Source organism: Podarcis erhardii, assembly GCF_964252035.2.
Source record: "Podarcis erhardii genome assembly, chromosome: 2".
Lineage (NCBI taxonomy): Eukaryota > Metazoa > Chordata > Lepidosauria > Squamata > Lacertidae > Podarcis > Podarcis erhardii.
Genome location: NC_138498.1, coordinates 6494223 through 6507284, shown reverse-complemented (window position 1 = coordinate 6507284; position 13062 = coordinate 6494223). Strand labels below are relative to the sequence as shown.

The 13062-nt window shown below is 44.8% G+C and overlaps 1 protein-coding gene across 1 annotated transcript; it reads right to left on the bottom strand.

Annotated features, from left to right (window-relative positions):
* Nucleotides 1-2733: 2733 nt before the first annotated feature.
* LOC309332219 (retinol dehydrogenase 16-like) lies at nucleotides 2734-12843 on the bottom strand. Its single transcript, XM_081845237.1, has 4 exons — nucleotides 12032-12843; nucleotides 10742-11000; nucleotides 6188-6345; nucleotides 2734-3144 (listed from the first exon to the last, which is right to left on the bottom strand). Exons 1-4 carry the CDS (start codon nucleotides 12342-12344, stop codon nucleotides 2927-2929), a joined length of 948 nt encoding a protein of 315 aa, XP_081701363.1. The 5' UTR covers nucleotides 12345-12843; the 3' UTR covers nucleotides 2734-2926.
* Nucleotides 12844-13062: the final 219 nt, after the last annotated feature.

The following is a 13062-nucleotide window of genomic DNA, read 5'->3' as shown; positions in this document are numbered from 1 at the left end:
TAAATTCCAAATTACAAAGCCGAATTTTAAATTTTTTGTTGGGGGTACCCATATTTTAAGTTCCGAAAGGGATCAAATCCTCTTGTTGCTGCTACTTTAATGTCCACAAATAATGTTCACAATTCTATCCAATCCTTTCTTGTTGTTTTCCACATCTCTTCTTGTTATTTTCATATATTTTTCCTTTCTTTTTGTCTTTGTGACCTCTGATAGTCTCCACAAGCGGGTTGAAACAAATTTGTAATCCTGTGTGCGTTTTTCCATTCGTCCAAGGGTCATATTAAGACGGCTACCGTATTTCATCGCTTCCATAAAGAAAAACACTCTTACCGTCTACTCATTAAATTTTTCACAGGTCGGTCACTCCGTTTCTCATTCCTGAGGAGGTTCTGCCAGGAATCCAATATGAAAATAAAGCTTCCTCCTCCTGATCATAAATCTTTCGACAGAACCTGCCAAGATGGCGACTCCCTTTTTATTACTGCGCCATTCCAAGAGCCCTTGCTCTTTTCTCGATCTCCATAAGTCAAACTTTTGGTTAGTATTTCATCTCCACACAGTTTTTAATCATACTGCTTAGGTCAGTTATGCGACGGTTCTTTCTTGGTTGGGGAGGGGTTATTGGTTAATCACATAGAAGAAAAGGAAAAAAAGTCCCCCCCCCCATCCAGTCCCGCTCCAGCATACTAAACCTTTGATGTATCTTCTTCATGTTATATTCCGTCAAATCCAACCCGTCGCTCCTTTTGCAGAGGTCACTTCAGTTACAGATAGGTAGCCGTGTTGGTCTGCCATAGTCAAAACAAAACAAAAAAAAAAATCCGTCCAGTAGCACCTTAAAGACCAACTAAGTTAGTTCTTGGTATGAGCTTTCGTGTGCATGCACACTTCTTCAGATACACTGAAACAGAAGTCACCAGACCCTTCTATATAGTGAGAAGGTGGGGAGGGGTATTACTCAGAAGGGTGGTGGGAATGGGTGATTGGCAGATAGCTGTGATGAGCCTGTTGACGACTCTTAACGACTGCAATAGGTCTTACAGGAAAAAGCAAGGGGTGAGAAGGTGAAAAATGGCTTTGTCATGTATAATGAGATAAGAATCCAATGTCTTTGTTCAGACCAGGTCTCTCCATGGTTTTAATTTTGGTAATAAGTTGCAATTCAGCAGCTTCTCTTTCCAGTCTATTTCTGAAATTCCTTTGTAATAGAACAGCTACTTTGAGATCTTGTATAGAATGTCCTGGGAGATTGAAGTGTTCTCCTACTGGTTTCTCTGTCTTGTGATTCCTGATGTCAGATTTATGTCCGTTTATTCTTTGGCGTAAGGTTTGGCCTGTTTGTCCAATATAGAGAGCTGAAGGACACTGTTGGCATTTGATGGCATACACAATGTTAGACGATGAGCAATTAAATAGTCCCGAGATTGTATGTGTGATGTTGTTGGGGCCAGTAATGGTGTTGTCCGGGCGTATGTGGCAGCAAAGTTGGCATCTGGGTTTATTGCAGGCTCTGGTGCCAGTGTCCGTGTTAAGTCTGGTTGTAGTATTATTGTGGGTTAGGAGTTGTTTAAGATTGGGAGGCTGTCTGTAGGCAATGAAAGGTCTTCCTCCCAGAGCTTGAGAAAGAGAACTGTCATTGTCCAGGAGAGGTTGTAGATCTCTGATGATGCGTTGTACTGTTTTAACTTGGGAGCTGTATGTGATGACACTTCAATTAGCAGTCTTCACTCCCGTTCTTCACTTGAAATATGTGCATTTGCTTCTTTTCTAATTGTTTATTTCAAGTTGCTGCAGCCAGTGCACGATCAGAGACAGCGTCCAGAAGAGCCAGACCCACACAAGTGTTTTGTGCCTAGTGCCCTCACCCCCTTCTTTCGGAACCAGGGGTGATTTATGGCCACAGCAGGCAAGGCAGTGTTCCCCGTGTCCTAGGGGCAACAACAGAGGCTGCATATTCCCATATCAGCCTCTTAATTACCTCGTGTGAGCCGGAGAGATGGTATTGTCGGCCATCTTCCAATGCGCCCCTGGTGGCCCCACCCCACCCCAATAGATCTTGCTCCCCGATTAGGTTTCTAGGGGAGCTCCAAAGCCCAGCACAGATCAGACATGGATCTGTCTTTCTAGCTTCTCCTGCTTTCTAGCTCAGCTACACCCCTGTTCTCTATCTACTGGCCAGGTGAGGAGGGGGGGAGGACACCATCACTTAGTTGTAGCTTTTGCAGGACGGCTCATTCTTTTGGGATAATGATCATGGTGCTTAAGTATCCAGCCATGGCCATTGTCTTCCAATTGCCTAGACAAAGGGAATGGTTTGGAAAACTTGTTCTCATGCTTTCTACTCCCACTGATACAGAAGCCCAAGAACCGGAAGGGGCCCAGGGCATCATGCAGTCTGACCCCCTCAAACCTACATCAATATTCACTGGATTGATTTCTGTTCGGGTTAAGAATTTTGCTTCAGGATGAGAACTGAAATCACGCAGTGGCGGCGACGTGGCAGCAGGAGGCCCCATCAGCTAAAGTGGTGCTTCAGGTTAAGAACACTTTCAGGTTAAGAACGGACCTCCGGAATGAATTAAGTTCTTAACCAGAGATACCACTGTATGTCACTATATAGTGGATGTTTTTGATGTCTATAAAAAACACTGGAGCGATCCTACCACAATTTATTTTCTTTAATAAATGTGAATACTCATTCACTATAAATGTGAATACTCATTACTGTACTATTAGCCCTCTTTGCTTCCATGAAAATAAAATTCCAATTTTCTTGATCAATCTTGGATTGAACCTTCCTATGTTTCAAAGTACTATCTAATTATGAATGGTGGATCTATAATAGTAAGTTGCCTCTTGGTTCTTTACTTTGTTGTATTGTATGTTTTGATTATTCTATAGTCGCTATTTTAAAACAACAACAACCCTATATTGCTTGGGCTGGTTTAGGCCAAATGTGGCTCATCACGAAGTCAACGATGGACGTTGGAAAGTAAGAGGCAGGAATGTACAAGAACTTTGCATCCCAGCCTGGAGAGTAACGAGTGCGAGGGGAGCAGGATGTCAGGGCATGTTCTATGCAGTCGGTGACCAGGTGAAGGTTGTCGCTGCCAGCCTTTTGGAAATATTTGCTTATTTGGCAACCTGTTTGTGAGAAATACAAAGCAAAAGAAACATTATCCTTGCAACAGCCTAGGTGGCACCTAGAATCTTTTGGAAGCTGAAGGTGTAGATTAGGTACATAAAAATGATGTACCAATGGTATCTAACTCCAGTGAAATTATTTAGACTGTATAAAGGTGTTTGAAATGTTTGTTGGATGTGTGAAAAATATGCAGACCCATTTTGTCATGCTTGGTGGACTTGTAAAAATGCCAAGAAATATTGGATTCAAATACATACAATGATGCAAACATTTTAAAGTTTCACATTCAATTGCCATCGCTGAACTTTTCCAGCTAGGAATAATGGATAGACAATTAGAAAAAGACTGCAGAACATTATTTCAATACATGATCACAGTGGCAATACTCTTCTATGCGCAAAGATTGAAAGATTCACCATTATCTACCATGAGGGAATGGATGTAAAAAATATTGGATTTAGCTGAGATGGTAAAGTTGACGTGTGTAATAAGAGAATAAGAGAATAAGAGAATAATAATTGTCACTATTTATTAAAGATTGGAAATGCCTTATACACTTTTTTGCATGAAAAAGAAAATGAATTTATGATATCTGGGTTTGAGGATTAATGGAAATATTGGTTTATAGAAAGTGGAATCATTGGGTGTCATCTTGGAGTGGGTGTTTTGAATAATTTTCTATACATAGCTACCACTATATATAGTTTCATAAAAGAAATTTGAAAAAAGAAATTTCAGTCAGGGAAGGCTCAGCCTGTCAATTTTAGATTCTGTTTCTCATTTCTTCAACCTTTAAATTCAGTTCTCCACATTTCAGTTTGTGGTTTGAAAATTCTCACAAAATTTTACCAGCATTTTAGTGCCAATTTCTCTTATTATTTTTATATGCAATTTTCCACAAGAGACACATTTTTGCAAGCAGTTTTTTCTAATACAGAGTATTCTTGTATGCTAGCTTCACTTTTGATACATACTTCCTACTTATGTATTGTTATAGATATAGCTAAGCCCCAGAAATTAATAAATACCAGGGTTTTGCTTAATTGGGATATGGATTAGACTTGGCATGACTTTTGGGGGGAGTGCAGAGTACGACTTCCGGGTTGGCGCCATCGCCGAATGGCGGACTCCCTCCGAGCTCCGGAGGGAGTCTGCTCGGCAGGGGCTGGGTCCTACCGCACCGGCGATGCGGGGACCCTTAAAAACCACGGCCAGAGGAGGCCGTGGACATGGAGACTCGGCTGGCACCGTTAGCGCCCTCCCGACTCGTGAAGGAGCCTTTTTAAAGGCTCCGGATCGGGTGCCGGGGAGAAGCGTGGTGCTTGAGTTCTCTGCTATCCCTGCCGAGCGCAGCCGCATGCCATCCGGCGGAGAGCGCTGACTTCTTCTATTGAAAATTTGGATCTAAAAGAAGAACCCGTGAGTAATTGGAATATGGACTAAAAAAAGGGGACAAATTTTTAAAATTTGGAGCGAACGGGGGAGGTGGAAAAAAGGAAGTCAGCCCCCCCCCCTAAATTGTAGAAGAGCCAAAACAAAGGAATGGATAACTAAGATCGAGAGTAACCTTATTTCACCGAATTAGCAACTTCGCGAGGGAAATTTATAAGAATGAGCCGGAGGAGAAAAGTGGAATTTGTATTAAAAAGCAACACACACACACACACCCCGGAATCCCTGGAGCGATTCGTGAAAATGCCTGGAGAAGAGTAACGGAGGTTTTGACAGGTTTTGACAGCTGTCAAGGAGCTGTCAAAACGGAAGAATGTAACAGAGACTTGGTTATGGACTTTGCCGGTTACATTTGATATAAGTTGAGTATAAATTGTTTCAAATTGTTCAAATAAGGATAAACAAGCTATTTGGACTGGTGGATGGGCTTTGGAAGGGAACTTTGTTATGGGAATCCATCTAGAGGAGCTGAGGGATATTGCATGTGTTTTTGACAGGAAACTTGTGCAGTTGAATAGAACTTTTAATCTCCTGGGAAACTGCAGAAATGGAACATTATTTTGTCTACAGAGGTCTACACACTATAGGAAACAATGGAACTATCTGTTGGAAAATGAAAGGATCATGATGTAATGTTTTGTTCCTGAACAACAAGCCTCTGCAGGGATATTAGAAACTTTTGGAGAAAGAACATTTCTGTGGGAGAACAGAGAAACAAAAAGGAGGAGAATGGCCGACAAGAATAAGGAAACAACAAGAACTGGACAGAAATGGGAAAGGGGATATTTGGGATATCCAGATTTGACAAGCTTATGGAATTAAAATTGGAGTTTCTACTCCTGGATATAAAAATCTGGATAGAAGAAATGGACCCTCTTCTCGATAGACTTTTTTTAGGATTGGACATTCGTAATTAAATGATTGGACATTCGCAATTAATAAGACTGGCAAAGAATCAGAGGGATATGGGTTTAATGTAATGTGGGAACTCCAGGAAGATATTAGAGATGGAGGGCTAGGAGGAACGTAACAGGGAAAAAGGGGAGGGAAAGTTGGAATCCAAAGGTTGTAAAATTATTATTTAATTTTATGTTGTTGTTTTTTATTTGTATTAAAGGGGGAAACTCGTGGAAGGGAATAGATCGATCTTAGGGGGATGGGAATTACGCAAAACTGGGTAATGGAGGATGATTGCAATTTGGGGATAAGAATTTGTTGAACTTAATTGTTTATTTGGAAGATTTGGAATACATGAGGGGGTGGGGAGGGGAAGTCCTAGTTATTGGAAAAAGTTTATAAATTGGATTTAATTTGTTTTAATTTGGAAAACCTTAATAAAAATTATTTTTTAAAAAAATAGACTTGGCATGACTTTTGGGGGGAGTGCAGAGTTGTTGAGGGGGCAGACACCAGGCTTGTGTAACAGTATGTATTTTTGTACACATTATTGTTTGGGGAAAGTGCATTACTAAATTTACATGAGTCTGAATTTTGGTTCATGTGTTGTTTCATTGATTCATGTGTTGTTTTGTTAAGTGTGAACTAGGTAGCTTTCATACCAAACTGAGTTTCTCCCCCAGGTCTACTCACATTGCTCAAAGTACTTCCGCCCATAGCATTCCTTCAGGTCAGAAGGTAATCGGCTCCATATAGATATGTAGGACTCAGCTGATTTTGACTGTATGGGTGTCTTGAAACTACCTGGTTCAACAATGCTGACTTTGATTCCAAAAGAATGGAGCTCTCTTCTGAATGAGGGAGGAAAAGTCAAGAAACATCATTTCCTACTGAAGACTAAAATATAGTGGGTTGTTTGACTTCTAGGAAAGGTCCCGGGCATGCAAAACAAATTAGGCGCCTGGGGATTCTGGGGGAGCAGGGCTGCCAGGCCTGGCAGAGGGCAGAGTCAGCCAAGCTGGTGGCCTTGCGAGAGGGAGGGGTCCTCAGCAGGAGCAGGTGGGGTCTGTGCCAGGGTCACCCAGCCACCCAGGCCTGCCCTCTGCCTACCTTCTTAGCTGGTTGCTCTACTCTCTCATCCTTTTTCCTGACATGTGCCTGAGTGCTGCACACCTTGGCCAATTAGGGGGTGTTCTTTTCTGGACGGAAGCTTAATTTTTGCAAATTTCTTCTGTGAGGGGTCTTAAAAGTATGCGTTTGGGTTTGGGAAATTCAAATCTGCTGTTACATCGGCTGGGTGAGGACTGCAGGGCCTGCTCCCTTCCAGGGCCTTTTCCAACTGGCCCAGGGGACGTGGCCCAGGCCCTTATTTGGAACAAACTTTTGGGGAAGTATGGGAAGTGTTCTGCCATTGCTTCCCTGTTCCAGGTGGTTAATGTGCTTTAAAATGTCCTCAAGCAGTCAGTGGGAATTTAAATTTTTATTTCTTTATTTCCTTTTTTCCTTTGTTGGGGGTGGGTGGGATGGATATTTGGTTGGGGATTAATTTTAGTATAATTGTTTTGTTCCTTTTTTGTTGTTGTTTTATTGGTTCTGTATAGTTTGTGTTTTGTTTTTAAGGGGGCGGGATCAGGGCTGCCTGGGAGTGGGGCCCCAGCCAACACGATGGCTGGGACAAGTTCCACAGGGGGGGAAGCACTGGGATATCTGATCTCGGTGATCATGGGCAGGAGGCGGCGTTACGCTAAGACCAGACCATGTCATTACCGAGGAGGCAGGTTTAGTCGTTGTTTGAAAACTATCCCTGCCTCCGGGTCTGGCCTTGACCGGATGGATACTGGAATCAACAGGGGAAACACACATGACCTGAAGGTGTTGCTGTGTAATGCCAGGTCAATGATGAATAAAACCACTGCCATCCACGACTTGACTGTGGATGGAGGATTTGACCTGGCATGTGTGACAGAGACCTGGATGGAGGAAGCAGATGGGCCTGTCCTTGCCACTGCTTGCCCACCAGGTTTCTCTTACGCACAGCAACCCAGGTCATGTGGGCGGGGAGGGGGGGTTGCAGTGATTTTTATGAAGTCACTAGCTTGCACCAGGCGTCCTACTGGGAAGATCCAGTTTTCTGAGTGCATGTTCTGGAAGTTGGGCAATAGGGGCAGTACAGGATTCCTTTTGGTGTACCGACCTCCCTGCTGCACCAAGGATTCCCTGTCCGAGCTGCTTCAGGTCATGGCGGATTTTCTCCTGGAGACACCTAGTTTGGTTGTCCTAGGGGATTTTAACATCCATGCCGACACGACCTTACAAGGGGCTGCTTGGGACTTCATGGAAAGCATGGCCTCCATGGGGCTGTCCCTGAATAAGTTTGGCCCAACTCATAGTCATGGACATGCCTTAGACCTGGTGTTCACCTCTAGTGGCGTGGGTGATCTGACACTAAGAAAAAGTGAAACAAAAGAAGTGCCATGGTCAGATCACTTCCTGGTGCAACTGGACTTCTCCGCGACCCTTCCCCTCTGCAGGGAGGTGGGACCAATTCGGATGGTCCTCCCCCACCACTTAATGCATCCAAATGGTTTCCAGAGAGTGGTAGGGGATGCTTTATCCTATGTTAATGGCCTTTCAGCTGATTCCCTGGTGGCCTGCTGGAATGTAGAGATAACCAGGGCTATTGACTGTTTGGCTCCGAAGCGCCCTCTCCGATTGCATGGAGCCCGGACAGCCCCGTGGTTTTCCACGGATCTGAGGGCAATGAAACAATCGTTGAGACGGCTAGAGCGCTGGTGGCGGATAACTCATTCCAAATCTGACCGGACACAGGTTAGAGCTCAACGTCGAGCCTACCAAGTGGCGATAGCGACGGCGAAGAAGAATTTCTTCACCGCCTCTATTGCATCTGCAGAAAGCAGCAGCAGGAGACTCTTTCAGGTGGTTCGCAATTTAACGGAACCACCTTTACCACCGGGGCCTTGTAAAGACCCCAAGATCTCCTGCAACGATTTTGCAAAGTTTTTTGCAGATAAAATCACTCATATTCGGAAGGAGCTAGATACCACCATGGGAGCAGGGCTGGGGCAGGAGAGTGCTAGAGCTCTGTCTGGTCAAGTTGCATGGAATCAATTTCAATCCGTTACTCCCGAGGATGTGGACAGGCTGCTTGGACGCGTGAAACCAACCACCTGTCTCCTTGATCCTTGCCCATCCTGGCTAATAAAAGCAAGCCAAGAAGGGCTGGGCGATGGGCTCTGCGGGGTGGTGAATGCTTCCCTCTGTGAGGGAACATTCCCAGATCCACTGAAAGAGGCGGTCATTAAACCGCTTCTTAAAAAAACATCTTTAGACCCGGCCAGTATGGCCAACTATCGCCCAGTCTCAAATCTTGCATTCTTGGGCAAGGTGATTGAGCAAGTGGTTGCTGAACAACTCCAGGCATGCCTGGAGGATGAGGACCATTTGGATCCCTTCCAGTCGGGATTCAGACCTCATCATGGGACTGAAACTGCCTTGGTTGTGCTGGTTGATGATCTCCGGCGAGCTAGGGACAAAGGTGAGAGTTGTTTCCTGGTTCTGCTGGATCTCTCAGCGGCCTTTGATACAATCGACCATAACATCCTTCTGGACCGTCTAGAGGGGCTGGGAGCTAGGGACACTGTTATACAGTGATTCCACTCTTTCCTCCTGGGCCATGTTCAGAAAGTGGGGGGGGGATGAGTGTTCAGACACCTGGGCCTTCACTTGTGGGGTGCCTCAGGGTTCCGTCCTCTCCCCCATGCTTTTTAACATCTATATGAAGCCGCTGGGAGAGATCATCAGGAGGTTTGGACTGGGTGTCCATCAATATGCAGATGATACCCAGCTCTACCTCTCTTTCAAATCAGAACCAATGAAGGCGGTAAAGGTCCTGTGTGAGTGCCTGGAGGCGGTTGGAGGATGGATGGCGGCTAATGGATTGAAGTTGAATCCTGACAAGACAGAAGTACTCTTTTTGGGGGACAGGAGGCGGGCTGGTGTGGAGGACTCCCTGGTCCTGAATAGGGTAACTGTGCCCCTGAAGGACCAGGTGCACAGCCTGGGAGTCATTTTGGACTCACAGCTGTCCATGGAGGCGCAGGTCAATTCTGTATCAGGGCAGCTGTCTACCAACTCCACCTGGTAAGCAGGCTGAGACCCTACCTGCCCGCGGACTGTCTCGCCAGAGTGGTGCATGCTCTAGTTATCTTCCGCTTGGACTACTGCAATGCGCTCTATGTGGGGCTACCTTTGAAGGTGACTCGGAAACTACAACTAATCCAGAATGCGGCAGCTAGACTGGTGACTGGGGGCGGTGGCCAAGACCACATAACACCGGTCTTGAAAGACCTACATTGGCTCCCAGTACGTTTCCGAGCACAATTCAAAGTGCTGGTGTTGACCTTTAAAGCCCTAAATGGCCTCGGCCCATTTATACCTGAAAGAGCGTCTCCACCCCCATCGTTCTGCCCAGATGCTGAGGTCCAGCGCCGAGGGCCTTCTGGCGGTTCCCCCATTGCGAGAAGCAAAGCTACAGGGAACCAGGCAGAGGGCCTTCTCGGTAGTGGCGCCCGCCCTGTGGAACGCCCTCCCATCAGATGTCAAAGCGATAAATAACTACCTGACATTCAGAAGACATCTTAAGGCAGCCCTGTTCAGGGAAGCTTTTAATCTGTGATATTTTAGTGTATTTTTGGTTTCTATGGAAGCCGCCCAGAGTGGCTGGGGAAAAACACAACCAACCATCTTTGAGAACCAGCCACAACTTCTCCGTTCACCCTCACCAAGTGGCGGGGAGGTAGTTAGCACGATGGTTTGGCCCTTGTGCTGCCAGGGCTGCATCCTCATCTGGGGGTCTGGAGGGGGGCTGGCAGAGGTGATGGGTTCTCATCGGTGGTGGAGCAAATTCAATCAGATCTGTGGAGTCCACACACCCACCCTCCCCTCCCCTCCCATCTCATCTCAGGCTTGCATTTTGAAAAAACATATTTCCCCGCAGACCTAGAGATGAGCAAATGTATTTCAGGTCCAGTGTGGGCATAGCATGAGCTGGATCCTTATCTCTCAAACAGCGCAAATGTCTGCTTTTTGATCTGTGATTGAAGGTTCAGCCCTTGACAGCAGCCTGATTTCCCACCACCTGTTTTTTATTCCCTACACCTGGAGAAACACCACGTCACCAAACCAAACCAAACCAAACCAAAAGTAAGCTACAGAGCTTGTTTTTACCTCAGGGTGTCAGAGAAGGCTTCCACACCAAACTTTGATGGGCAGTAACCGCCTCCAAAGCAGGCCAGGCGTCCATTCACACTGCACACATTGACCATCCTCCCTCTGGCTCTCCTCACCAGCGGCAGCATGTGGAGCGTCACGTCAATCAACCCTAGCAGGTTGACATTGATCACCTTTGCAAAGTCATCTTTGGTCAGCCATTCGTTGGGACCTGATGGGACACCTATTCCCGCATTGTTCACCAAGCCCCAGAGCCCTGTGCAGGAAGAGACAGTTATTCTTTCCCAAAGGAAATGATATATAATGAACTGAAATGATATATAATGAATTTTTAAATTGTTTAAAATAACTTTGATAAAGAAACCAGAAACCTTTTTATTAGGAAGTGTAGGTACCAAGATCCCAAAGGAACAGAAAAGACTTTTTATGTATGCAACGATAGCCGCATGGATGTTACTTGCCCAGAGATGGAATGAAGACAAAGTCCTTACCAGAGAAGAATGGCAAACTAAGCTATTGCCACTATGCCGAAAGGGCAAAACTGACCTGAAAGCTCAGGAACCAAGAAGACCAAAACTTTAATAAAGAATGGGAAAAATTTACAATTGACTTGAGACACCTCTGTAAGCAGATGAAAACATTAGCAGGACTGCAATAACACTTGTAATGTAGAAATTATTATGGACAAAAGGGGGTGACATAAAATTTGGATGAGGAAATAATATGCAGTTGAAAAGGTTGATAATAAGACCCATAAAGCAGAAGGGGGAAATCTGAAGATTCAGAGAAATTTCTAAATGTGGGTATGGATTTGGTATTGTTATAATCTTGTAAAAATCAAATAAAAATTATTTCAAAAGAAGAAGAAGAAGAGATAATTATTGTTCCAGGTTCCCACCTAGCATAACATTTGCATGTATGCTAGATTTTGGAAGTGTGGATGTAGTATTATTCTTGTGGTCTATATTTTGGTTGATATGTATTCTAGGATTTGTTAAAGTTCAGGTTACAGACTCCACTAACCTTGGGCTAAGAACTTTGCTTCAGGATGAGAACAGAAATCGCGCTCCGGTGGTGCAGCAGCAGCAGGAGGCCCCATTAGCTAAAGTGGTGCTTCAGGTTAGGAACGGACCTCCAGAACGAATTAAGTACTTAACACAAGGTACCACTGTATTGGGAGTCACTCAGGTCACATTTTGTGGGAAAGTGGAATAAAGATAAGCAGATGATGGTACAGATAATCCCTGGCCTGATCCAGAGCATGGAAGCAAAACAACAAAAAACTACCTTTCTTCCCCACTTGATCTTTCACCCACTCCGTCGCTGCCGCCACACTCTCTGTACTGGTGACATCCAGAATGGTGGTTTTCAAGCGCTCTGAGGTGACCTTGTCCAGCTGCTCTGCCCCCTTCTGGGTGGTACAGGTTGCCAACACCCGCAGACCCCGGGCATCCAGCTGCCTGGCAAGGTGGTTCCCAAAGCCAGAGGAACAGCCGGTGATGAAGACATATTTCTCCGTCAGGTTCTCCACCGTCTGTCTCTCCTGGTACCATCGGTGAAGGAAGTAAAGCCCCAGCAGGGCAGCCAGGTAAAGCCACATGGCTGAAACCTGCAGGGAATAAGCTTGCAAGAGTGAGGGCACACAGGCACCTAGCAAGCCTTGGAGAAACCAAATCCTAACCCCTGCTCCACCATGAAGCTCACTGCTCTATTTAGCCTCCCTCGCAGTGTTATTGAGGGGAAGGAGAAACGAAGCAATGAACTGCTTGCATCAGAGGCAAGCTAAAACAAGTATAAATAATAGCTCTAGCTAGCTGCTTATTCACTGAACAACCAAATGAAGAGGAACAGAATGATCCTATAAATATCTAGACATAAGCAACACTAAGCTCAGATATTGTGCAAGCCCAGCATTAGCATCCAACAGGTCATATGCCTTATTTTGCCATCACTGCATAACATATTGCACTTGCTCAAGGTCCAATCCCCAATTTGTTTTGTTTGTTAATTTTATTTTTCAAGTTTTCAGTTTTACAAAAGATCTGAAATGCAGTACATCTTCAGAAATAAAAACATAATTTGACTTCCCTCCTCCCCTTCTGTTTCATCTTCTGGTTTCACTTTTATCACTGCATTTCCCCTATAGTTCCTTATAATTGTTACTGTCTAGTTTCCAAATAAGTTATTATTTAACTTTTTGTGTTGTTTTCTTCCTGCTAATGTAGTTAAATGTTTGCAGAGAAGGGAAAGTTCTTTTTGAATGATGAGTCTCATAGCACCTTTATGAAACATTTATTTACGTGACATTAAGCACTTTC